The sequence below is a fragment of the Triturus cristatus genome, chromosome 12, assembly GCF_964204655.1.
Source record: "Triturus cristatus chromosome 12, aTriCri1.1, whole genome shotgun sequence".
Taxonomy (NCBI): domain Eukaryota; kingdom Metazoa; phylum Chordata; class Amphibia; order Caudata; family Salamandridae; genus Triturus; species Triturus cristatus.
In genome coordinates this window covers 751,168,101-751,194,911 of record NC_140595.1, presented here as the reverse complement: position 1 = coordinate 751,194,911, position 26,811 = coordinate 751,168,101, and the positions used below count along the sequence as shown (strand labels likewise).

At 40.3% G+C, this 26,811-nt stretch overlaps 1 protein-coding gene across 1 annotated transcript in view; it reads right to left on the bottom strand.

Moving 5' to 3' along the window:
- The window catches only part of LOC146782693 (extracellular calcium-sensing receptor-like), a 146,026-nt gene that overhangs the window by 99,094 nt on the left and 20,121 nt on the right, over positions 1 to 26,811 (bottom strand). The window contains exons 2-3 of the mRNA XM_085637185.1: positions 11,895 to 12,186; positions 8,198 to 9,022 (exon numbers count right to left, since the gene is read on the bottom strand). Coding sequence (XP_085493311.1) covers positions 8,198 to 9,022; positions 11,895 to 12,186 — 1,117 coding nt within the window. The remainder of the gene's footprint in view (positions 1 to 8,197; positions 9,023 to 11,894; positions 12,187 to 26,811) is intronic.

The window sequence follows — 26,811 nt, the reverse complement described above, 5'->3', positions numbered from 1 at the left end:
GTCTTGCAAGACCCCATAAGCAAGCAGTCTCATCACCTCTGTCTGAGCAGGAATGGGACAAGTACCTGAGGAGGCACCTGAATCAAGAGACTCCGTATACAACCCCAATAGAAATGCAGCAGGGGCATAAAACAGTCAATGTAAACACCACTTTTTATCAACGCAGTGACACAGACTCATTCATAGCCGTAGATGAAGAAGTGATAATCAAACTTATAAAACAACAGAAGAACGGCGCTCCGGGTCCAAACGGGCTACCGTTTGCGCTCCTCAAAGAAAAAACAGAATTATGGGCACCCATCTTAGAAAAATTATACTTAGAAGTTGCTCGGACAGGAACGGTACCTAAGTCATGGCGTGGCTCCCTAATAAGCCCCATTTTTAAAAAAGGTGATTGGGCTCTGCCTGAAAACTACAGACTGATCACATTGCAAGATACTGACGCTAAGCTTTTTGCCAGAATAATACTTATGAAGTTAACAGAATGGCAGATGGAAGAAAAAATAATGCCCGTAAATCAAACAGGCTTTATTCAAGGATTAGGTACCACTACCAACATAATGATTCTTGCACTTCTAATTGACAAGTCTCTCCGGTTAAAAAAACCTTTGTACCTTTGTTTTATAGACTTTAAATCGTCGTTTGACTGCGTCAACCGAAAACTGCTCTGGAAAAAATTAGAAAAAATGGGAATTCCAACTCCACTCCTTAAGTTAATCTGCCTTCTATATTCAGAGACATGGGCAAGTGTGAGGATGGGCGATGGTCGTACTTTATCGAGGGAGATCCCAGCAAATGAAGGTCTGAAGCAAGGCTGTGTGCTAGCTCCCCTTCTTTTTAATCTGTTTCTTGCTGACCTACCTCTAATTTTAGATAAAGAAAATGCGCGTCCCCCGAAACTGGCAGAAAAGAGGCTCACAAATTTGATGTATGCGGACGATGTCATCTTGATGAGCCACACAAAAGTGGGCTTACAGCGTTTAATTAGAAGGACTTGTACATATTCGAATGAGAATGGGATGGTTATAAATTAGACCAAAACCAAAGTTATGGTGGTTGCCAAAAACGTTAGGCTTAATTATAAAAGCCGTTGGTTTATGGAAAAAATAGAACTCGAACAAGTTGAGGTCTACAGATACCTAGGCGTATTATTTGATGGAAAGGGCACCTACCAGCTACACAACAAAGAGTCACAAAGAAAAGCCAACACATTAACTTCAGCTTTTAAAACTATCCAGAAGTTTTTACCTACCCTGACCTATGGCCCCCTTCTAAGTATAGTTGGTGCAAAACTTTTACCCTCGATTACATATGGCAGCGAAGCTGTGATGGGTAATGACAGCGTCAACCTGAACAAAACCATAACCAGAGTCTACCGAGCGTTTTTCCACCTCCCAGCGAATGCGTCCCCTTCGCAAATAAGGTTGGAGTTTGGCCTTACCAATCAAGAGTTTGCAAGGCAAGGACATTTCATAAAAGTCTGGAATCGAATAAAAACTGATCAACAAAACGAGATTTCGCAGCTCTTATGGTCAGAAATAATAAGGGACACTAACTCCACTGCTGCTCGCTATCTTAGTGAGGCAATTAAAACATTCGGAATTACATCAATATGGGAAATGAACATAACTAAGTTATCATTTAAGAAAATTATTAATAAAACTGCAGCCCACTTATCTGTCATAAAGGATAAGGCCATCCTTACAAAGAGAAACCATGCATGGATGGTACTAAATGGATATAAAAAGATGGAGATCCAAAAATATTTGACGACCCCGTGGACGGAAAAAAATAAGCAGGTTCTGCTTAAAGCGAGATTCGGATCTATGCCTGGGCTATGTCATCTTCCCCCATGGGAATTACAAGAAACTAAAACAAAATGTAGACTGTGTAAGTGGGGAGAGGAAGACATTTCTCATTTACTATGTATTTGTCCTGAACTACTTCAAGAAAGAAAAAGACTGCTTAAGGCCCATTTTAATTCTCGCAGTATATGGTCATGCAGGCAGGCGGTGATCAAATGTATGGTTCCAGATGATATTATTTTAAATGTCCCTTTTGTAAAGTTCTTAATTTTAGTTAAAAAGAAACTCGGTGAGGCAATCATTGCAAATATTTAATTGACTAAGTTAGCCCATGTAATGTAATTTTATGCGATTTTATATTAGGAATATAATTTTTAATTCTTTCTCTTTTGATATGTACTGTTGTAAGATTTTAAATAATCAACACAATAAAATTACTTACTTACTTACTGTCTGCAAACAAAGTGGTACGGAGTAAACTTTCTTCATAGAGTAAACAGTGTCAAAAATACCCACTTTTCTACTTATATCCACTTGACAGTGAGTGTCAGGAGTTTTATACAGGTAAAGCTATGTAGGAGCACAACCTCTGACCCGGTCTGAGGTCTGCTCTCTCCCCTCTACCCAGCAGCTCCGCGGTGCTCTGCTCTGACACAGATTCCATTGGCCCAACCCAGGCAGGGTTCGATCCTGCTCTGTGACACCTAACAGTTACTTCATTATTATTTTATCCATCATGTGACTCGTGCCATCACTGTTTTTTTCCCGTTGTTTGTTCCTGTGTTTTGTGCCTCATTGTTGTTTTGCCTTCTTTTGTGCCTGGTTTGCCTGTATTCTCTGTGCACTGCACATTGTATTTTTGCCCTCTGGTTACTCTGTCCTCCCGCTGGTTTCCCACTGGTTTCCCGCCGTGCCCTCCCTCGCTCCCGCCTCCCAGCTGCATGTTCTCGCCCTCTCCCCCACATAATGGCGGCCGCTGAGGGGGAGCGTGAGCACAACCTCTGACCATGTCTGAGGTCTGCTGTATCCCCTCTCCCCAGCAGCTCCACGGTGCTCTGCTCCGATGCAGATCCCATTGGCCCAACCCAGGCAGTGTTCGAGCCCGCTCCGTGACACCTAACAGTTTCTTCATCTTACTTTTTTCCCTCATGTGACTCGTGCCATCACTGTATTTTTTCCCTTTGTTTGTTCCTGTGTTTTGTGCCTCATGATTGTTTTGCCTTCTTTTGTGCCTGGTTTGCCTGTATTCTCTGTGCACTGCCCATTGTATTTTTGCCCTTGGGTTACTCTGCCCTACCGCTTCTCTCTCGCTGGTTTTCCCACTGTTCCCGTCCCCGCTCCTGCCTCCCCACTGCACGTTACCACCCCCCTACCCTACTTAATGGCAGCCGCTGCGGGGGAGCGCAGGCACAACCTCTGACCCAGTCTGATGTCTGCTCTCTCCCCTCTCCCCAGCAGCTCCGCAGTGCTCTGCTCCGATGCAGATCCCTTTAGCCTAACCCAGGGAGGGATTCTCAGTATACAAAATCTGGATTAGTGCCAGTTGCCCAGGATCAATGCCCATTAGTTTCTTGGGACCAAATCGAAAGCTGACCAAAATCTAGATTTCTGTTCTAAAATTAAAATTTATATGTGAGAAAGTTAATATCTGAACAATTGTTGATAATCCTTCTCTGAAAACTACTTGCATTGGTGCAAGCATATCCCTTTTGGTGACCCAATCATCAAAGGCATTCAGAATCATCAGATTAGATACGTTTTTACAGTCTATGTCAATTAAAATTATTGTTCTATAAGACTTTTGGTCATCCCTTTGTCCCTTCTTATATAACAATACAATTATACTGTTCCATCATGAATCTGGGCAGTTCTTGGTTACTTTGATCTCTGCAAGGACTTTTCAAAATAGTTAACCCCACCATTCGGTATCTGAAAGAAAGACCTCTGGGGGTATCATCAAGACCCAGGAAGAATGAGGCTGAAGAGGACACAGGAAAGGAGTGCAGACTTTCAGGAAGTGTGACTTAAATCGAAGAATGAAAATAACCAGAAGGGTCAGGATCAATGAACACTTGGGCTGGAAGCATGAAGTGTGACGCAAGGCATAGACTGGATTGGCTTTCTTATATATGCCCAAAAACAGGAAGTAAGCAGGAACCATTTTGGATTGGGGAAAGGAAATGAGTTGAATTTCAGTGTCAGCCATTTTGGATCGGGTTACAGTTAAGCCCCGAATTTCTCACTAAGGAACTCTGGGATTGTGATGGCCTGGGGAAATGGAGATGCTGATAGCATCCTCCATGGACAGCCCCCTTTAGGCCACCAGAGGAGGAATGGCTACACCAGTGGTTCAGCTGCTCTATGGTGAGTGCAGACATGCAGCACTGTGACCCGATGTGTGTTTCTCGTGCTCTCCACTGGCACCCAGTAATGCGTACCACCTCCAGACAGGAGATTGCGTATCAGGTAGGGCGTGATTTGGTAGTTCCACATGCTTGTTAATAATTGTGTTATACTTTAGAGGTGCAAGCCAATACGCAGGTTTAATCATGTGAGTGGTTGAGTGTTGTGTATGTTGGGGGGCTGCTGCTCCATGATTGCTGTTGTATGCCAGCAACCCCAAAGAAAATGGTAGGCATGGAAGAATGGGAGAGCAGGGCAATTTCCAAGTTCCATGTTGTGTCAAAGATGGGGTCTTGGAGCAGTGGTCTACAAACTTTTTGATACCGAGACCACCCAATATCAAAATGTTTTAGGCGTAAGGACCTCCTCCCGACAAAAATTTCTAGCACCTGGTACTTCGTATCATTGACAGCCATACCTGTTCACCAGAGAAACAGTCAATATGTGGTTGCACCTCATCAGTACCAGTTTAACACCCAAGTATTGCAATAAGCAACAAAAAGGTGACCAGTACAGCTTCACAAATGCCTTTTCCAGAGCGGCAACACCTGTTGCTCCTTTTTAGTAACATTTGAATCTTTTGAGTAAATAATTTTTTTGTTGTTAAAATCAGCAGATCATGCAGCAGATGATAGATTATGTGGCAAATGTGCAAATCTATAATTTTGCTAAAATCGCTTTGGCTGCACAACCACATAATTCCAGTGGCCCCATGGTATAACAGCTGTAATGCATGGGGTGAAACTTTATTGCATGGCATTAGAGGAAAACCATACTATATTTCATAGGATGCTGACAGCTTGGCATTTACAGCTGCATGTAACTGGAAGTAGCTGAACATCATTCATCATAATTAAAACCTACGTTTGTTTTTTAGGTCTTTCACAGGTAGCTACATATAAAATAACGGGCAGCTTCAATAAATAATAAATATACATTTTAAAAAGTTGTTACTCAGTGGGAAATGCACTATAGTAAATCATGAAACCTCTATTAGTTAATGCACTGCAGAAGTCATCATGAGAAACCAGAGAGCCACAGAATTAAATCGTAGTTGGTGCAGTGGAGAATAGGGACCTGTGTATTTATAGTGCTATGAGGTCACAGCCCATGACAGAAAGCACTGTGGATATGTAAGTCTTTTTTTTATACTTGCATTACACGCAGTACAAGTTAGACCCCTACAAAAGCACAAAATGTTTTACTATAAAATGGTGCTTCCAAAATATATGGGTTGCTTCCAAAATATAGGGGCTTATTTATAAGCCCCTTGCCCTGCCGGTGCATCATTTTTTATGACGCTCTGGTTGCACAGAGTGCAGACCCATATCCATGAGGCCACGCAGAGTCACTTTGCATGGCTTTTCATGGCCTCCTAGATATGGTGTAAGGCAACGCAGCACAAGTCGATGCGTTGCCTTACACTGCATCAGGGGGGGCGTTCCATGGGCATTGCGGTGGATTTTCCCTTGGGTTTTGACACATTCCCAGATTTACAAGGATCTGTAAACCTGAGGGTGGGTCAAAACTGTCCGCTGCCCCAGGGGATGCGGAAAGAGGAGAAATATCTTTATTTCTCTTCAATTGTTTCCTCTTTCTATGTAACACACATAGAAAGAGGAAAAGGCATCCATAGGTTGTTTTTGCACAGGAAGACGTGCCTTTTTGCACAAAAACAATCCTGCTAACAATGCATATGCCCTTGTACCATGATGCAAAGGTGCCTGCGTTGGCGCGAGGCACCAAATTGTGCGCGACAGAACGGACAGGAGTGCACTCTATCCTATAGATACAGTTCATTTCTGCTCTTTAGAATTGGCATAGGGCAGCGCAGCAAAAATACTTGCGGAGCTGCCCTACACCATTTCATGGGAAATAAAGCCCATGGATTTTAGTAATATCCAGACCCTATATAATGCAAGTTTTTTACATACCTGTCCCTTCAACACATTCTCAGAGAAAGTAAGCACTATGTAAATACAAAGACAATTAAAAGCAAGCACTTCACAGCTCTACCACTCAAAAAGCTTCAAGTGATTTGATTGATTAATTGCAACAGCACTCTCCTGAGAAATCAAAGTCAGGCAAACAGCTAAACACACCTTTCTGCCAGTGTGCTACTGGCCTGAAAGATATTCAAGTGTGCACAACGAGTTAATCTCCAATTTCTGTACATTTGCAGATTAACTCGTTGTGCACATTTGCATTTCTTTCAGGCCAGCAACACACAAGGCATGTTTAGCGGTCTGCCAGGCCTCGATTTCCCAGCACAGGAAAGCATTTTAACTAACCGTTTGGGCCATTTTCTTTGAGCAAATGAAGTGCGTGACCCCCTTACCATGCCTCCACGGCCCCCCTGGGGGTTACGCCCCACAGATTAAAGACCTCTGGCTTAGAGTGATCTCGCATCATCTTTCACATTCTCTTTTACTGTTTGTAGGAGCTCAACTCACTGCATCGCTATAGAATGTTCCACTAACCCTTGCTTCTCTGCTCCGTGGCGTACCAAACTCTCTGCCTCAGACCAATATTCAACAGGTGTTTCATGGGATGATCCTTGGGGGCATTGAGGACTTCAATGTTATAGTTTTGGCTCACTTACCTAGCATAAGTGACAGATCACTGAATTTCATGACAACTTTAATTCTCTTGGGTTGGAAGCCTGCATCCATGAAATAGCATCTACATATTCAAATTTGGGTCTACCTGTCACTAATGATTATGGCCAAGTCATAATTAGGTTTTCAGCCAGCACTATCATGCTAAGATGGTAACAGATACATAAGGCTTCCAGCTTAGGACCCTTATCAGGTTTCAAATGAGGCCCCAAGTGGGGCTCAGTGTCCAATTAATCAATCAATCATTATTTATAAAGCGCTGCTCTTCATCCTCTGAGGGCATCCGTGTTCAGAGGTCTCCCTGGTCTTAGTCTAAAAGCCAGGTTATGAGTCCCCTCTTAAATTCCACTAGGCAGGGGAATAGTCATAGGTTGAGGGGTAGGCAGTTCCAGGCCTTGGCAGAGAAGTAGGAGAAGGAACAAACTCCTCTGTGGCTACAGTGAATGTGGGGAGTCTGTGCAAGGGCTAGGAAGGCAGAGTGTAGGTATCTGCCAGGTTGGTGGACATTGAGTGCAATCATAAACAAAGCCTTTCTTCTGTTGATCTACAGAAACTCTCATTTCTATTCAGCTTTTGCTTCCTTTGTGACTAAAGTTCAAGATGTAAAACACAAAGAAAAAGGCGTGAGGCTATGCTCTCTGTGTATTAAGTTACTGACAATGTTTTACCATGGCTTGAAGAATAAGTGTATTCTATTGGAGCATTAAACATGTTACACAGGATGTTGTAACCTAGTCCAGTGAAGATTGACATCTCCCCTAAGAAAGTCGCCCTACTTATTTACTGATTTCCAAAATGAGTTACATTTGTGATACCATCGACAGTACATGGTCTTAATCTACTAAACTGAACTATATGGCATAATCACATGTTCCTATGAAGCATCATATAAGAACAGTTCGATTTTGTTGCTGCATAATCCAGTTGGTGACCTGAGCTCCAAACCTAAGTATACCTGGTTAATATGATACCATTTCATGCATTGGTAAAAGTTCAGAGTTGCAGAGGTGGAATTTGTTTATTGGTTTTGTCAAGCTTAATTCTGTTCGCTTCTCACAATTAGTAGAGTAAGGGGAGATTGCTGTCTGTCTTTGATGTCCAATGTCACAAGAGTAAATGCACCAAGACCATAGAATATGTCAATGTGCAATCATTAAATCTTCTAATACTGTTTTAAACCTGTGGTTTATATTTATACTACACATAGTATACTATACATTTTAATGTATTTACAAGTAACATCATGACCTGTTCTATTTTTAATGGTTCTATAAATAGGTTTTCAAGAGATAGGGACCATTAATCATTAGTTTTGAAATTCACATTTTTTTTACAATATGCATTTTATGCAAAAGAACATGTTCAGCATACCTGCCATGGCTGGAAGTCTGTACTGTCACCGCATTTCCTATTTGTCAATGCTGATACACCATTCTTGCAGAATTTTAGATTATGTAACGCCCATGCAGTTGCATAAACAGCATTATATACATTGTAAGCAACTCTTGAATTGGATACAAGGGTATAGTCATTATGAATGCTCTTTAGATCCTCCTCTCCAGTGCATAATATTGATCTGTTATCCAAAGAGTCATTGTAAGGTTGATAGTCAGGCCACTTGCATCCAAACATTTCTTCCCAAAACTTTCCGATAAATCCATTGCTTGTTGATGGACGTACACTGGTGAGATGCTGGTCAAATCCTTCCATAATTCCACTACGAACTGCAAACCCTATAGTGCCAGCAAGGAATTCTCTATATTTATCCACTGAGAGAGGGGCAGATGTAGACCAAGCTTCACTGGCTATCCAGGTCTTCCCAGTCACATTATGTGCCACCATCTCATTTATCAATGGAATCAATCCAGCATCACTGCTGAAGATGACAATAGCATCAGCAGTCGAGTTCTTGATAACCTGAATAATATGTAAGGCATTTCTGTCTGCTTGATTTAGGACAATGTTTACTGAGAAAGCAATGCAAACTTCTGTCCTGGCAAGTTCTTGCCTTAATTTCTGAACTCCTTGTAGCCCGTAATCATTGTCTTCAATTAAAAGTCCCACCCATGTCCAGCCAAAGTGCACCAGTAATTGCGCCAGCCCATGGGACTGGAAATCATCACTTGGGATAGTGCGGAAAAAGGAGGGGAACTGGTTACGGTCACTCAAAGCAGAACTTGATGAGAAATAGCTGATCTGCAAATAGCAAAAATAACTTTAGAGCATGTCTTCAGCTTTAGAAATCTTTATGTTGTAAATCATCTTCTACTTGTATTTATCTGTCAATCAATAGTTTTGGAGTCTACCATCCTAGACCATAATATTACTAGTGTTTGTGAAATGACTATTGGAACACATATTTTAATTGGTTACACAATGTTGGTAACACCTATTTGTAACATGCAGTTGCTGATAGTGTTAGAAATGTATTCGGGGGGGCAGTCACATTGGACCTTAGTGTTTAGAATTGATGATTTATAATGATAGTCACTGACCTATTTATATTGTATAGTATTGCAGGATCTGTATGGTGAGGAGGCTGTCAAGTGCGCTGTTTTATATTGGGTTACTGGGAATTCTTTTGAAGTGCTGTATGCCATATCTAGGACATGTTGGAGGTGGTGTATGAAGTTCAAGGACATATTTCAACATGGTGCAGTAAATATCACTGCACATGAGCATGAGCTATTATGAAAGGAGTGAGAATATGCGCATTCATAAATATCTGCATACCAACTTAAATAGGTTGTTATCTGCATCTTGTGATTGCCTAATTGAGACAGAAAGGAGTTTAATGAACAACAAGGTTTTGGTGATTGTTGAGCATTCTTATACCTATAATGGTCAGGTTGCAGAGCTTTGGAATATAGATAGAGAAGAATCTTCTACCTCTTTGTGAAGCCAGGGCCCTCCTGGCATTGAATTTCATGATAGACATTGAGTTTTTTTGGGATAAATAGTAATCAAATATGTAGATTGATCAATGAGTGAGGCACATTTCATTGAAGGTGCTCTTTTTAGTGAGAGAAAGCCAGTATAGGGATTTGATGACTGGCATGATGTGAGCCTGCATTGGTAGGCTAAGAAACCGCCTGTCACCTGTTTTCTGAATTTTCTGCAATTTCCATGGGATCAAAGTTACAATATCTTAAAACACTGAAAAGGAGCCTCATGAATATGCTTAGTAAGCGTCTGAGCCTTCAGAAGCAACAAAACAGATGATAGAAAGGTGAAAAATGTAAACATTCACCCCCAGTCAACAGATCTTAAATTAATCCTTCGTTTATTTGCCCACCACTACGTCAGTTTGGACCCAGCCATATGCAAATCAACCTTGACCCTGATCCTACATGGGAACAGTCTAGCCCAAACTGCCAAGTCAGATTCTCCCTGGACTTGAAACAAGCATCCTCGGACGGGTTTCAGGGTAATACCCCTCATCAGCCAGGCTAGCTGAATCCATTGGCCCAGTCAGCATGGGACACACATGTGAGCATGCCCATCCCACTTAGGGTGACAAAAGCAAAAAGAACAGATGATGGACGGAATGCTCATCAATGCAAACATTCACCACCCAGTCAACAGATCTGGGTTTAATCCTTCGTTTTTTTGCCCACCACACCACCCCAGGTAACAGGGGGTATGTCAAGGACTCTGATTAGTCCAGATCAATGCTATGTGACATGATAGATTGCTTTCAGCATGGAAAAAGGATTTCCAGAGAAAGGGTTTAACATACATAATTGCAAGAACAAATGGGTACAAAGAAAACGAAAGACAAGCTATCATAAAAAATGGAAAGTAAGCAGATTAAACTCACAGAGTTTAGGGAAACACCAAGGATCTCTAATGGAGACAGAGAGCTGGGTGGGTCTCTGTGCCAGAGGCACAAGCCTGAGAATCAAACTGATTCCCTCTGTAGCTATGATAATCAAGAATGTAAAACAAGCACAAGAAAGGGCATCAGGAAACAGAACAGAGAATACAGACACAGGAACTGGAACTGGGTTCAGGACAAACAGGAATACCATTAAGTTCAGGGTCAAGATGGAATCGAAATCCAAAACAGGACTGAATGCACAGAACTATGGATACTGGAAACAAAGCAGGAAATACGCATACTAATTGCAACAGGACAGAAATATTACTTCAGAGGAAAGACACAGAACACAAGGTAAGAGATCTGCAGAACCAAGACAGGCCAGAAAAAGTGTAGTCAGAACCTGAAAGAAGACAATTACATAAACAAATAGTCATGGTAAATAAGAGACAGAAAAAAGAAACAAATAGCTAATCTGGACAGGAAATAGAACCAAGTAATATCAATAGAAATGAAACAAGGGGAAGCATGAAACTATAGCTACAAGTGTTTTAAAGAGCACAATAGACTCAGCAGTAAGGTCAAATGGAAGCCACTGCACATCAAGCCTTCAGGGTTGAAATTGGTTGAATCTTAGGAGATGAGCCCAGCTTCAGGTTAAGAGCCAGATGCAAAGAGTAAAAAACCATGTTCAAGGAATCAGAGAATTACCATTGAAGAGACAGTTATATTCATATTTGGGAAGGAAAAGCCCAGGAAAACCGACAAGCACAAGGCATGAAATTGGAGAACTTGGAATGGAGTGCGGAACAGAGATAAGAGAGAGAAAATTGCAGAACACAGCTATAAAAGGGTCAGAATTGCAATAGTATCCAGGAGCCAAAATGTTGAAAAAAGACCCACAACCAGGACCTGATCTAGACAGGGTTTGAAGACAACAAGAACCATGATGCATCAGGAAAGTAGTGCAGAAATCTGGACTGGAATATGAAGGGGCTTTGGGAATGCAAGGTGTAGAAGTGTATATTGTGCAATTCAGATATAAATGTAGGACCTCTCCTCGTGGGCCCCAATTAGCAGCCTTTTGGTGCTTTGCATGCTGTAGGTTCCTATGGTTATTTGAGCTTTAATCATTTATGCAACATTAATGTCAATTATTAATTTTCCCCAAACAGAAATTGTATAGCTAACTCATCATATGTTACTCATTCATTTAGAATACAATAGACTTTGATGTTGTATTCATACCTGGGGAAATCTGTACAAGCCCAATACTCGTGCCATAATGATGGAACATGATGACCCAGCATCTCCTAAAATGCCCAGGAGTGGAAGGTTATGCTGACATCGAAAGTTTGGAATGATCTCCCCTTGCCCGGTCAATATCCATAAAGTACCTTCAAGTGACCGCCGCATCATGACACAGGAGTCATAAATCCAGAAGCCCAGGGTGATGTTGGGCAGGAAGTGGGCATTGTTATTGATCTCATCAATTGCAAACACCATAGCTTGCATAAATTGGTATTTCTGTAAACCAAACCTGAAAAATACATGGAGGATCATTGAATTATGTCTCTGGTAAATAATTTGCAAGTTTGAAAAATTATTTAAAAACTAAAACAATTTCAGAAGACATTTTGTGTTGGTTTTAATAATGTACCAGTGCCTTCAGAATCAAATTTGAGCACATCTACAACTAATGTTGTTGAAATTGAGCTTTGTTGTGCCAAGCATGATTTGGCTGAAATTCAGAAATTCCACACTGTTTTGTCAATGTTTCCCAAACACTAACCAGCAAATCCCCTCTTGCAATAGAGTCAATATTTCTACACAGACTTTTGGATGGGCTTCATTCTTAACCTGCACAGCATATGAGATGTATGTTGTATTATTTTCTGCAGTCTCTTTATAGGGGGCTGGTCATTGAGCCATGTTCTCCAATCTTCTCTTGTATCTCCCTCACACCCGTCAAATCTATTTCAACATGGAATAGCTAATGGACAAAAGTCTACTACTGAGGAAATTGAGTACACCCATATGTCTTCAGAAGGTGGGCACTTATGTTCTAGCCATGTACAAGTCCTTCAAATATGTGCAACATGGCAAACAGCTGGTAAGGGGGACTTAGTCTGCTCTTTTTTGATCCCTGTCCGAGCCAGAAAATTTCAGGCAAGTCAGGGGTTAGCCATCAGCTATTGTCTTTCTGAGGACAATGAATCACCTACAATGAAAAGGGCTGTGAGGGTGATATATGAGGAAGGCGCTGGAGAGCCGAAATAACTGGGTTCCAGTTGCAGAGGGCTCTCGGAATGTGGACTCTGAGAAGTGATAGTGAATGGCAAAGGGAAAAAACAAGCACAGAGATTATGATGTACACAGTTTATGATGAGACATGGCAAGAGATGACAGAACTCTGATAAGGGAGGAAATGCAGTAACTTGGTCATTTAGAGCATGCAAAATGTTAGATTAGTTATCCCATCTAATGACGTATAGTCTTAAAAGGACAAGAAACCATTGCCTATGGGTAATTTTTTATTTTGCTCCCCCTTGGCTGGCCGCTGTTTTATTTTAGTGCGCTCTATAAATGTCCTTGATTGATTGATTTTATTTTTCCTCCAGATGGCTAACAAACTTCTACTGGTGCTTGGGATGCTAGTAGGGAGTTTATCAGAGTCCATGAGCCTTGGTGGGCATCAAAAAACCATGGAATGAGGTGACTTGGTGCTCACTTCTAGGCTGCCACATTACTATGCATGTGACCTCTTGAATATGTGAACACAGTCACTGTTCCATATAAGGATCAAGGTATTAGGCACAGCTAGGGAAGGGACTAAGTGCAGGTACAATTGTCACTAATCTTCATATTAAACTTGCCCCTGGCCTGATCCACTTTTTCCGGAGGTGAGTGTAGATTACTGACTTTCTGACTTTCACAAACATTTCCAGGGATACACATGAAAAGCTATGCCAAGCTCATGTTTCCAAGTTAATTCCCTGGCAGGTCAAGTAATATTCAGAGCAGTATGCTACTCCTATTCTGTGAACCTCTCTATAGTGGAGGACTCCAGTCCCTCCAAACCCCTATCAAAGCATGAAGTCATCTAGTTCCAAATCTCACTCTCTAGGGGAGTTACATCAACCCTGTGCAGGAATTAATCTCGGTCCTTTTCCAGAGTAGAAAGGGAAAAGCGAGGAGCTTGAGCATGTCCACAAAAGTCATGTTTGTCAATGTTCAGAAGCTTCCAATTCTAGCCACTTACTTGAAATCTCAACTTGTGACTTTGATCTATGTACATGAAAATGGGAATTCCCTTTGTGAATTCCAAAACATTTGGGTAAGATAAATTCAGTTATTAACATATGTTTATAAACAAATTTACCTTGCTAATAGCCCTGTTGGATCTAGCCCTTTCTTCAGGGTTATCCCTAAACTTTTTTGCCTAACTCCGCCTATTTTCTGACCCTTTTTCTGTTGGTTTTAGGACTCTGGGAATGTTACCACTGATAATCAATTCTAAAGTGCATGTGCTTTCACCTCCAAAGATAAATTAATTTGTTTACACCTGTTTGGAATATTTAATGTACTTGTAAATCCCTTGTACAGTGGTATCCCATGTAACCAGGGCCTGTCAACTGAATGCTACTGTCTCAGGCCTGCCACTGAAGGAGCCCGCAAGTGCAGTTTACTGCCACTTTAAATTGGCATTGAAAGCTACTTGCCAAACCTTAAACACCCCTTTCACTACATATAGGTTACCCCTAAGACAGGCCCTTTGGGCAGGGTGCTGTGTAGGTAAAAGTTAGGACATGTGCCTTTATTGTGTGGCATGTCCTGGTAGTGACAAATACCCTATTTTGTTTCTCAGTACTGTGAGGCCTACACCTCTCATAGGCTAGCATTTGGAATTCCCTGATATATGCTAAAGTGCTAATTCGTTATCTGAAAGGAGTAGCGTTGCCATGTTTGGTATGTTTGGAATATTAGTGATAGATCCTGATTACTGGTGTAGTTGGATTCTATATTACTATTTTAGAAATGCCACTGTTAGAAAGTGGGCATTTCTCAGTGCTTATAACTCTGTGTGCATTACAGCCTGTCTCCAATCTATGTCTGGTCCTGGTTGACAGCTACAATTGGTACATACTTTCCAGACAGCCATCACACATGAAGTGTTGGGTGTGACTGGGTTACATCTGCATGCTGATAGCCTACCTGGCCTGGGAGAGAGAGAGGCAGAACACACTTATATTTGTATAGGCTGTGTCCTGCGCTCACACAAAGGGATGATTTACCCTCCCACACTGATATCTGGAGCCAGGGCTGGGATTGAAATGCAGTGTTGTGCACTTCTTAGCTGTCTTTTCAAGTGTCTCCTTGAACAAAGAGATTTTGGAGTATAAGTACAGGGGCTCTGACCCCATGTTTTTAGACACCACACAGGACTTGTAACCAGATGCTGCTGGTTCTACATGCTGCTCATTTCTAGAGGACTGCTGTGCTACCATGAAAAAAACGCCATTTGGACTATCTGCTTTGTTCTGCTTATCCGCTGCCTACTGATTGCTGGGCTGCAGGAGGGGCTGCCACTTTGCAATTGGCCTTACGTGCAGGTCTGCTGCTTTCCTTCCTGCTCTTGTGCCCCCCTGTTGCTCTCCAAGAACCATGTGGCTTGCACCCTCCCTGTCTTTATCGTCTGAAATTTACTCTAAGGCTGGGTTTAAAATCTTTGGGACCAGCGCGTGTTGAGCATTTTGAGCTCCCCCACTTTTCCAGAAAGAGCAGCATGTGGGGCAAGCCTTTGTTTGAAAGGTGCATCTGGAGCACCTCCTCCTTCAAAAAGAAGTTACCTGATCAGCACGTTTTGCATTAGCATGTGGTGAGCACTTCATGTTTTTGCTTCCTCAGCGGGTGCTGAGGGCTCTGACCAAGTAGAATCAGTGTGTGACAAGCGCTTTTATCACTGAGCCCCTTCAGCTTTGAGTTTGATTGTTTTGTTTATGTCTCACACCGCAGCCAAGAGAGAGGCTCAGCGCTGCTGGGTACCGTGACCATGTGGCGGTCAAGGAGAAAGCAGCACGGCTGACTTCCATCGAGTGGTTTGCTCCTATTGTGGCATAGCCAAGAGAGACAGAGGGAGGTCGCCTGTGACCGCAGCTGGCCACAATCATTGTTTGCAAGTGGCACAGCAGCCCAAGACCAAAAGAGGTCGCCGACGTGATCTGCACTATTGTGGCCTTGAAAGGGAACCACAGAAGGTACTGAGTTTTACCACGTGTTTGCGGACAGATGCCTTTGCTGATTCAGTCTGTTTGAAACCCAGTGAGGTCTCCCCATAAAATTTGGTTGTGTGTGGATGCTCCCCCCGATTGGGTCATACTTGGAGGCACTCACACTTACCTGCTCCATTGTTGTACATGACAGATGTGTCCTCCATGGAGGCCCACAGTCCGGAACTGGTTACCTTTTTGACAACTGTAAATTATTGTATGCCCGGTAAATGGCATGTATGGGCTGCTACATCCTACGTTTGGTACTTAAATAACTGCATTGAGCCTAATAAAAGTGCAGGTGTGCTGCACCCTATGTGTGTAGGGCGATATTGGTGATTTATGTGTTTTGGTCATTATCTGTTGCATTACTAGCTCTCACATATTGATGTTTGTTGTTTTATCTTGCCTTGTTTAGGATAACAAGTACTATACAATGTGACTGCAAAGAAAGCACAGTAACCTTGTTTCATGATGTTTGCAACATATAAGTCTTTCTCTTATTGCACTCATTGTGATGTTTGACAATTACCCAGTTGGCCGAGTATAATTGGTTCATATCCTTCCTGGTCTATGTTTTAATGTACAATATGCAATCTAAATGTTATGTAATCCTGTTTGGAGTCTCTTTTGTGGTCAATTTATTGTGTTACTGGTGTGAATGTGTTGCACAAACACTATACACATTGCATCTGATTATAAGCCTGACTGCTCTGCACCAAGTTACCAGAGGGTGAGCACAGATTATCTTTGGTGTGTAACTTACGTCTCCTGACTAGACTGGTGGGCTCTGCCTGGCTTAGGTGCATACCCTAACCAACCAGAAACACAATTTCTAAAACGCCCTCAATGTTTTTTTAATTGTGCCCAAGAATCTGAGTTTAGGGACGCAGTGTCATTTGGATCATTACCAATTCTAGATTATCCATAATTCTAGATGTGATCTGGGGACTTCTAAAACAAATTGCCATTGGGACACTTATTTAACCAGAAATCCAATAATACATACAAATTCAATAGACAGTGTCATATGATTCTATATTCCCAACCTTCTCCAGACTAAACATGACTGAGGAAAGTTCATGAAGGAAGACAGGATTAGGTTGATTTTTCAGAAGTGGGTAGCCTTGATATTTAACCCCTGGCTCAGGATAGAACCAAAAAATTACTACCTGTCATTCGGACCTGCAATGGTCAAATTTTGGGTCAAAAGATAGAATTCCCTCACAACTCTGTGATGCAGCTGTCTAAAATGCCTATTCAACTGTGAAAGTACCACCACTCAATGTTCCCAATTGTCTACCCTTGGTAGGTGGAGCTATTACAATGAATAGGAACAGGGTAAAACAGTGTCCAAGTGAAGCAAGTCTACTTCCAATGTGATCTTCACACGGTCAGAAATTTGTCGTATGACTGTCTCGAGCAACACACATATCTGGTCCTAATTTTATCAGAAGAAGTAATGAGTCATTGACCGGTGGGGCTTATGCCATTTGCCAGAGCTCAAGAGTTTTCTTTCACAGAAAATTAAAGCTATTATGATTGAATTAACCATAACTTGCATAGCATTCTATTTAATAGAATATGCTGCAATTTATTTATGAGTTCAGAGGAAAGTGATGCCTCTCACTTCCAAGTTGGAGGTGCGCACAATTATCCTTGGACCTGTTCAGGTCTAATCACATTCAATATGTTCAATAAAAAATTACATCCAATTCAATATGATTTTGCTTTCATTTCATTTATTTCTCTTTTGTTCTTCAAATTGTCATGTTCACTCGTCTCTTTAGTAGAGAAACATATTCTTTTTACATGTTCACACAACCCAATGCATTTCGGGTCAACAAAAAAGAGACCCTTCTTCAGGGGTCTGAAACAGAAAAAATGAAGGAAATCTAATGAGCGATTCAGTCCTGTAATCATGCTCTTACAATATTTGGCTATGTCTAATATGCAAATAAAATACAATCAATCAGTGAACCTTAATACCATCAGTTCCCTAAGTCTCATTTATGGTAAAGTTTTCATTATTCTATAAGTTGGTGAGGTCTAAAAGTCTATTCCTATCTATATCATAACAAGAAACCAGTACCTGTGTTGCCCTATCGCTATTAAATGAAAATCGTGAAAAGTGATCTAAATCAGGTAAAACATGTGCTCACTGCGTCTATTAACATTTTCCTGTTGTGAACACTTAGTAACAAATTATTTTAACAAAACGAAGACTAAAAGTTAACGTGACTATTCTTTGCAAGCCTTTGGGTTACTTACTTCCGTGTGCAACAACGATTCCCGCCTCTCCCTCAATTCGAGTTCCGTTTACAAGTCAATCCGTGTGTCCGGTATTTATTCATGACTCAATTGGTTGAGAGCATGCTGACGAGTCGTGCTTACAACCAATAGCGAGTAATGGTTCACGGAGCCTATCATTTACTTTTTTCCATGTTGACAATAATCCCGCCTAATCTTGACCTATCAAAATACAGTTCCCAAAGACACAAGTGTGTTATAACTAGGTAGAAGCGCGCTCACTGGTCGCTCCTCTGTAGAATTTAAAAACAATCTGTATCTTGTTTATGGTGATTCTCCACAAAAAACAAATATTATGAAAAACGAACAATTGTTGTGAAATTAATTACATGATCATCCAATGTCAAATCAATGTTAAACAGTGATCAAAAAATAATAATAATAATCAATACTATCTGGTGATGTCTTCAGTGGATGCCCAATTCGATCAGTCATCTTAAAAAGTTGTTTTATATGCAGGAAAGCTAACAGTAAATCCTCAAGAGTTTTACAAAAAACAGGATAGTACAATTCTATCATTAATTCCTTCCGGTTGCATGCTGGCCATTTTTCTGATCCAGAAATATTCAGCTCTTAATCTCTGTTTATGAGTGTCCATCGATGAATTTGGTTTGATCACTTCTAATATGGTAAATTGTAGTTGTGCAATATTATGTCCAGCCTCTATCCAATGCATAGCCAATGTGGACTTTCGATTTTTATTTCTTATGTTGCTTTTATGTTCTGTAATCCTGATTTTTATTTTCCGTTCTGTCTGACCCACGTATAATTTACCACAAGGGCATTTTATTCCATAGATAACTCCTTTTGTGTCGCAGGTGCTTGAATGTAGGAGTGGAATCATTTGTCCAGTCATCGGATGTCTGAATTGTTGACCAATTATCACATTATTACAATGCGTGCAGTTTTCGCATTTTTTCATACCTTTGTGAATCATCTTTTCACCTTGATTTGGTTGTTTCTTGATTAATTCTTTCAAATTTTTTGATCTCTTGTAAGCAAAAGTGATTTGATTGGCAACCAAAGGTTGCAAATCTGGTTCTTCTGTGATGAGTGACCAATGCTTTCTCATGATGGTTGTGATCTGTTTGGATTGAACTGAGTATTTAAGTACGCATACTGTGAGTTGTTTCTCCAATTTTTCTTTTTTATTAAGTAGCAGTTCTCTGTCCATAGACTGAACTTTATTCTTAGTCTGTTCTAATAGTCTTTCAGGGTATCCTCGTTTTAAGTATTTCTTGATCTGATTGTCGATGGTGGAGGATAAGTCGTTCGGATCTGATGTTATTCTCTTAAATCGAATGAATTGAGATAATGGTAGATGTGTCTTCAATGAATGGTGATGAAAGCTGTTGAAATGTAAACTGCTGTTCCTATCTGTTTCCTTTGTGTGAACACTGGTTGTTATTTTTCCATCTTTAATTGTTATCTTTACGTCCAAGAATACCAGTTCATTGATGTTAATTTGATGGGTGAACTTAATCCTATCATGTATCTGATTCAGTGCGTGGATGTTTTCAATTAATTGATCTTTTGTCCCTTTCCAAATTACAAAGATGTCATCTATGTATCGTTTAAAAATCATGATGCCTTCCTGCCATTGTGGATTATTCAGTATGTGGTCATGTTCAAATTTTGCCATGAAGGTGTTGGCGTAGGACGGTGCCCCCGCAAAACCCATGGAAGTTCCACTACATTGCTCGTAGAATTCATTCTCCCATTCTAAATAACTGTGGAATAACGCAAAATGTAATAGTTCCATCAAAAATTTTTTTTCTGTTCCTGTGATGTCATTTTCCAGTAATCTCCATTCCATTGCTTCTAAACCCTCATGATGGGGGATAGAGGTATAAAGTGCTGTAACATCAATCGAACATAGCCATATTTGCTCATCTTTTGGAATTGTTACTTCGTTTAGAAGGTTTAGAAAGGCAGTTGTGTCTTTAATGTAGGTACTCTAAAGGTTTCTAAACCTTCTAAACGAAGTAACAATTCCAAAAGATGAGCAAATATGGCTATGTTCGATTGATGTCACAGCACTTTATACCTCTATCTCCCATCATGAGGGTTTAGAAGCAATGGAATGGAGATTACTGGAAAATGACATCACAGGAACAGAAAAAAATTTTTTGATGGAACTATTACATTTTGCGTTATTCCACAGTTATTTAGAATAGGAGAATGACTTCTACGAGCAATGTAGTGGAACTTCCATGGGTTTTGCGGGGGCACCGTCCTACGCCAACACCTTCATGGCAAAATTTGAACATGACCACATACTGAATAATCCACAATGGCAGGAAGGCATCATGATTTTTAAACGATACATAGATGACATCTTTGTAATTTGGAAAGGGACAAAAGATCAATTAATTGAAAACATCCACGCACTGAATCAGATACATGATAGGATTAAGTTCACCCATCAAATTAACATCAATGAACTGGTATTCTTGGACGTAAAGATAACAATTAAAGATGGAAAAATAACAACCAGTGTTCACACAAAGGAAACAGATAGGAACAGCAGTTTACATTTCAACAGCTTTCATCACCATTCATTGAAGACACATCTACCATTATCTCAATTCATTCGATTTAAGAGAATAACATCAGATCCGAACGACTTATCCTCCACCATCGACAATCAGATCAAGAAATACTTAAAACGAGGATACCCTGAAAGACTATTAGAACAGACTAAGAATAAAGTTCAGTCTATGGACAGAGAACTGCTACTTAATAAAAAAGAAAAATTGGAGAAACAACTCACAGTATGCGTACTTAAATACTCAGTTCAATCCAAACAGATCACAACCATCATGAGAAAGCATTGGTCACTCATCACAGAAGAACCAGATTTGCAACCTTTGGTTGCCAATCAAATCACTTTTGCTTACAAGAGATCAAAAAATTTGAAAGAATTAATCAAGAAACAACCAAATCAAGGTGAAAAGATGATTCACAAAGGTATGAAAAAATGCGAAAACTGCACGCATTGTAATAATGTGATAAGTGGTCAACAATTCAGACATCCGATGACTGGACAAATGATTCCACTCCTACATTCAAGCACCTGCGACACAAAAGGAGTTATCTATGGAATAAAATGCCCTTGTGGTAAATTATACGTGGGTCAGACAGAACGGAAAATAAAAATCAGGATTACAGAACATAAAAGCAACATAAGAAATAAAAATCGAAAGTCCACATTGGCTATGCATTGGATAGAGGCTGGACATAATATTGCACAACTACAATTTACCATATTAGAAGTGATCAAACCAAATTCATCGATGGACACTCATAAACAGAGATTAAGAGCTGAATATTTCTGGATCAGAAAAATGGCCAGCATGCAACCGGAAGGAATTAATGATAGAATTGAACTATCCTGTTTTTTGTAAAACTCTTGAGGATTTACTGTTAGCTTTCCTGCATATAAAACAACTTTTTAAGATGACTGATTGAATTGGGCATCCACTGAAGACATCACCAGATAGTATTGATTATTATTATTATTTTTTGATCACTGTTTAACATTGATTTGACATTGGATGATCATGTAATTAATTTCACAACAATTGTTCGTTTTTCATAATATTTGTTTTTTGTGGAGAATCACCATAAACAAGATACAGATTGTTTTTAAATTCGACAGAGCAGCGACCAGTGAGCCCGCTTCTACCTAGTTATAACACACTTGTGTCTTTGGGAACTGTATTTTGATAGGTCAAGATTAGGCGGGATTATTGTCAACATGGAAAAAAGTAAATGATAGGCTCCGTGAACCATTACTCGCTATTGGTTGTAAGCACGACTCGTCAGCATGCTCTCAACCAATTGAGTCATGAATAAATACCGGACACACGGATTGACTTGTAAACGGAACTCGAATTGAGCGAGAGGCGGGAATCGTTGTTGCACACGGAAGTAAGTAACCCAAAGGCTTGCAAAGAATAGTCACGTTAACTTTTAGTCTTCGTTTTGTTAAAATAATTTGTTACTAAGTGTTCACGACAGGAAAATGTTAATAGACGCAGTGAGCACATGTTTTACCTGATTTAGATCACTTTTCACGATTTTCATTTAATAGCGATAGGGCAACACTGGTACTGGTTTCTTGTTATGATATAGATAGGAATAGACTTTTAGACCTCACCAACTTATAGAATAATGAAAAGTTTACCATAAATGAGACTTAGGGAACTGATGGTATTAAGGTTCACTGATTGATTGTATTTTATTTGCATATTAGACATAGCCAAATATTGTAAGAGCATGATTACAGGACTGAATCGCTCATTAGATTTCCTTCATTTTTTCTGTTTCAGACCCCTGAAGAAGGGTCTCTTTTTTTTTTTTTTTTGTTGACCCGAAATGCATTGGGTTGTGTGAACATGTAAAAAGAATATGTTTCTCTACTAAAGAGACGAGTGAACATGACAATTTGAAGAACAAAAGAGAAATAAATGAAATGAAAGCAAAATCATATTGAATTGGATGTAATTTTTTATTGAACATATTGAATGTGATTAGACCTGAACAGGTCCAAGGATAATTGTGCGCACCTCCAACTTGGAAGTGAGAGGCATCACTTTCCTCTGAACTTGTGTTTTAATAGAAAGTGTTCTTAGACAAAACACTTAAAGAGGGAGCAGCACACCATAAAAAAGAACGAAATTCATCATAAAAAGGGATAAAGAGTGCCTGATGGACAAATAAATGAATTATGCAATTTATTTATGGTCACATCACCCTAGGTCACCATGAGTCTCTATATTTTTTTTAGAAATATCTGGTGTGCTGGCTTATCCCAACCCAAATATTGCAGGCACTCCATATATATGCTACCCCATTAAAAATATTCCCTGGTGCCTACTGTCTGTATCCCTGCACAAACCCATTGAAAACTCAAATATATCTGGTCCCTCTGAGGAACACAGATGTAGGTCACTCCTTGGCAGACACATTTTTCTGCATGAGGAAGAAAGAGGGAAGTACTGTATTTTGGGAAAGAAAACACTTGCTGATTATCTGACAAAGTTACATTGTCCAAGCACGTCCATCACCTCAATCAAAGGGAGAGAGATCTAGCCACTAGCCATTGAAATTTTAGCATATGGTAAAATAGGGTTATAGTATGTTTCAATATAGCCCAGGGGTTGTACTTGCATTCAAAAGACAGGTAACCTACACTAATTGTTTTCCTTTTAGTTGCTTTGCAAGATTCCCAGACATATTGCACCCAGTTTATGGCTAGTGGGCACTTCAAACCCATGGGAAACCCATACAGGTCGGCTACCTCGATGCCCAGGAAATCCTGAGTAACTCAGAGTGTCATCAAGTAGTTGTATAAATATATTGTTGCACAAAAGCCAATGGAGGGAACTACTGTTTTTTTCAATAACATTCTAATAATCTGATAAACATTATATTCAGCAAGTGCTATTAATCTCCATCTAATAAGGGCAAGAGAGGTCTGTATCCAGGAAATCTTACGATTTGTAGATGTTGATAAAATTGACTTGTGGTATGATTCCATACTGCCCAGTGGCAATGCCTTTGAGCAAATGCCAGGTTCTGTAAATCATATTTTCAAAAAAGCAAGGGAACCCAAAGGGTAGATAAGGACCTTGGGTGACAGTTTTATGTTAGAACAGTGGTCCTTAAACAGAACAATAGTCACTAGGATAAATATAGACTAGAATCAGTGCTATATTATTAGTGCCAAGCCGGACATTCAATTAAATCAATTAATAACGTCAAAAAACACAAATAAGAGCACATCAATATAGTGGGACACAGCCCTGCATCCTACAGGAACACATGGCAAGTATATTTAAGACAAAAGCATTTGTCATATTTTGTTAAAGGCATTGCTAAATATATGCCAAACATCATGTTTAGTGTGTTCTATCGGGAAGCAAATCATGGAGAAGGTGATCTCACTTCCACCAATAGGTTCCATAGATCCCCAGATTTAGAACTTATATATTTGTATACGTTTCTTATAGTCCTTAGTTTGATATTTGTCATCTAATGAATAGTGCATCATAAACGGTATTTCTGCCACAATTGTGTGATCTTTGATAATATTCCACAATAGAATGTGCAGACTACAAAGCCTAGAAAAGCCCCCACACATATATGGTATTTGGACTCCAGAAGATTAGAGGCAACATTTAGTTGGTTTATGTTCTGGGACATATGTTTGCCCATTTACAAATACAAGAGAATATTGAGCAAATTTAAAATCAAAAACAAAGTATCTCTGTAGAGGAGCCCCACCAGGAGCAGCCTGCCTTTTGATCAGCCCATACTCCAACTGTAGCACTTCACCTCACAGCCACCCAAACATTCCTTTCAGCATCACCACACCAACATTTCATGCAGCACATTAACACTGGCTCAGCAGCTAGGGAAAAAGTGACAGGATAAACACATATATAGGATGCTACATATCCTCCCCCTGTATATGACACAAAACCTAAACTGCAAAACTGAATAAGGTTTAGACAAGAAGAACTGTAAAAAGAGAAATTATACTGAAGTATTCTAATGCAAGAGGGAATAAAGCATTAAACTGAATAAGTCAAAATACATACACAATGAAAAACTACAGTAAACATTAAAGAAAAATATAAAGAAGATGCACAGGAAAATATACAAGAGAAAATGAAGTGGATGCAATAGATAAAAGTACAACATACGGTGAAAAAGATGCATAGATAAATATACAGGAACAAATTAGAAAAATTGAGAAGATGCATAAATACATATACATATACATAATACTATATCACAAATCCTAAGATTTTGTGCCTTGTTTTTGTCACGAAAGTGACACAAAACAGCACAAAATCTTTTTTTTCCATGGGGACGTACCTAGGATGGTGCATGGGCGTTCTCACGCAACCACCCAAGGTTTCTCACGCTAAACCCAATTTACAAAAAATAGTAGATGGGTTTAGCGTGAGAAAACTGTGCCCTTTTCAACTTGATGCAAGGAAGGAGAAATGCTTACATTTCTTCTTCCTTTTCTGACTTTGCATGTGAGCTGCACTGTGCAGCATGTATGCAAAGTGGGAAAAGCTTTGCATTGTGCCTAGAATAGTATATTGTACAGAAAGGGTATCCGTCCTGTACAAAACCTATGCTACACTCATGCACACCTCCTAGCGCAACGGCACTAAGGTTTGTGCATGAAGAACAGCAGCTGAAATCAGCACCGGCACAAGGGAAAGGAGAGGAGAGAGCCATATCTCTACAGCTATGTTGCTCTCCTGCTTCCTCCCTAATGCACAACGCAACCTAGTCTCGTGGGGGGCTGCGCTGCATGGAGATTTTGTAAATCTCCCCCACAGTCGCACCTATGACTACCACCAACAATACCCACCGGCCAAACAGGCATGAGAGGAGGCACAACACAGCACAACATGAACTAGCTTTATGAACGACTGACACACACAGGTATACCATAAAAGTAATGGTTGTAGTACGCCGACACAAAATCCTCAAGACAAAAGCTAATGGGGTAACCTGTAGCAAAGGGTGACACTCACACCCAACCAACATCCTTAGAGTAAGGACCGGTAGTGAAAACTGTGAAAATGGGTGACTCTAACCCCTACAGCCGTTGTTAACCTAAGGGCAGCAAACAAAAATTGAAGCGCAGGGTGACTTACACACCATCAAACAAAATGTGTAGCACATGGTGACTTACACACCGTCAAACAAAACGTGTAGCACAGGGTGACTTACACACCCTCCAAACATCCCTTGTGTAGGGTATGAAACTTGATCTGATGAAATGGGCCTAGTACCCATTCAGACACTCCTCATGTTAGGATCTGTAGTCTACATTGTGTTGTATAAATAGGACTACATCCATATCCTTCCCTCATGTAAGGGCGTAGAACGACAAACATAGAAATGGCTGAAAAACACCCACCTAATTATCCCTCATGTAAGGGTAAAAAAACACACTTTGAAAATGGGCTAATCCCACTCATAATGCAATCCCACTTGTAATGGATATGCAAACTTCTATTTAACAATGTAAAGAAGATGAAATGTAAAATGTCAGCATAACTTAATAGCGTAAACTGTGAATAGCACATCACCAGAGTAGTAACACTATTGCAAGCTTGTGCACATAATCAGAACAACACACTGTGAAAAAGACTGCTAGAATGCGATCAATACAGCAAGAGCAATAACGCATACCATTGGAATGTATTTAAAACAGTGACAAAATCAGCCAAACAAAAACTAAGGAGCAGATTTACAAGAAAGTGACACATCTGTAGAGATGCGCCACTTACCCTGCGCCACCCTGAGAAACCCTTTTGCCACCATGGATGTGCCGTATTTACAATAGAGCACACCATGGCACAAGGAGTGACAGATGTGTCAGAAATTCTGACGCATCTGTCGGGGAAAAAGTCATGCATTGCTGGAGTGGTGTTACAAGCATGACGCAACTCCAGCAACGCATATTGAGGCCTATTCCCACTACACTGCATCACTCTTTATGCCTGCTTGAAGCAGGCCTAAGGTTTTGATGCAGTAGCGTCCTCAAA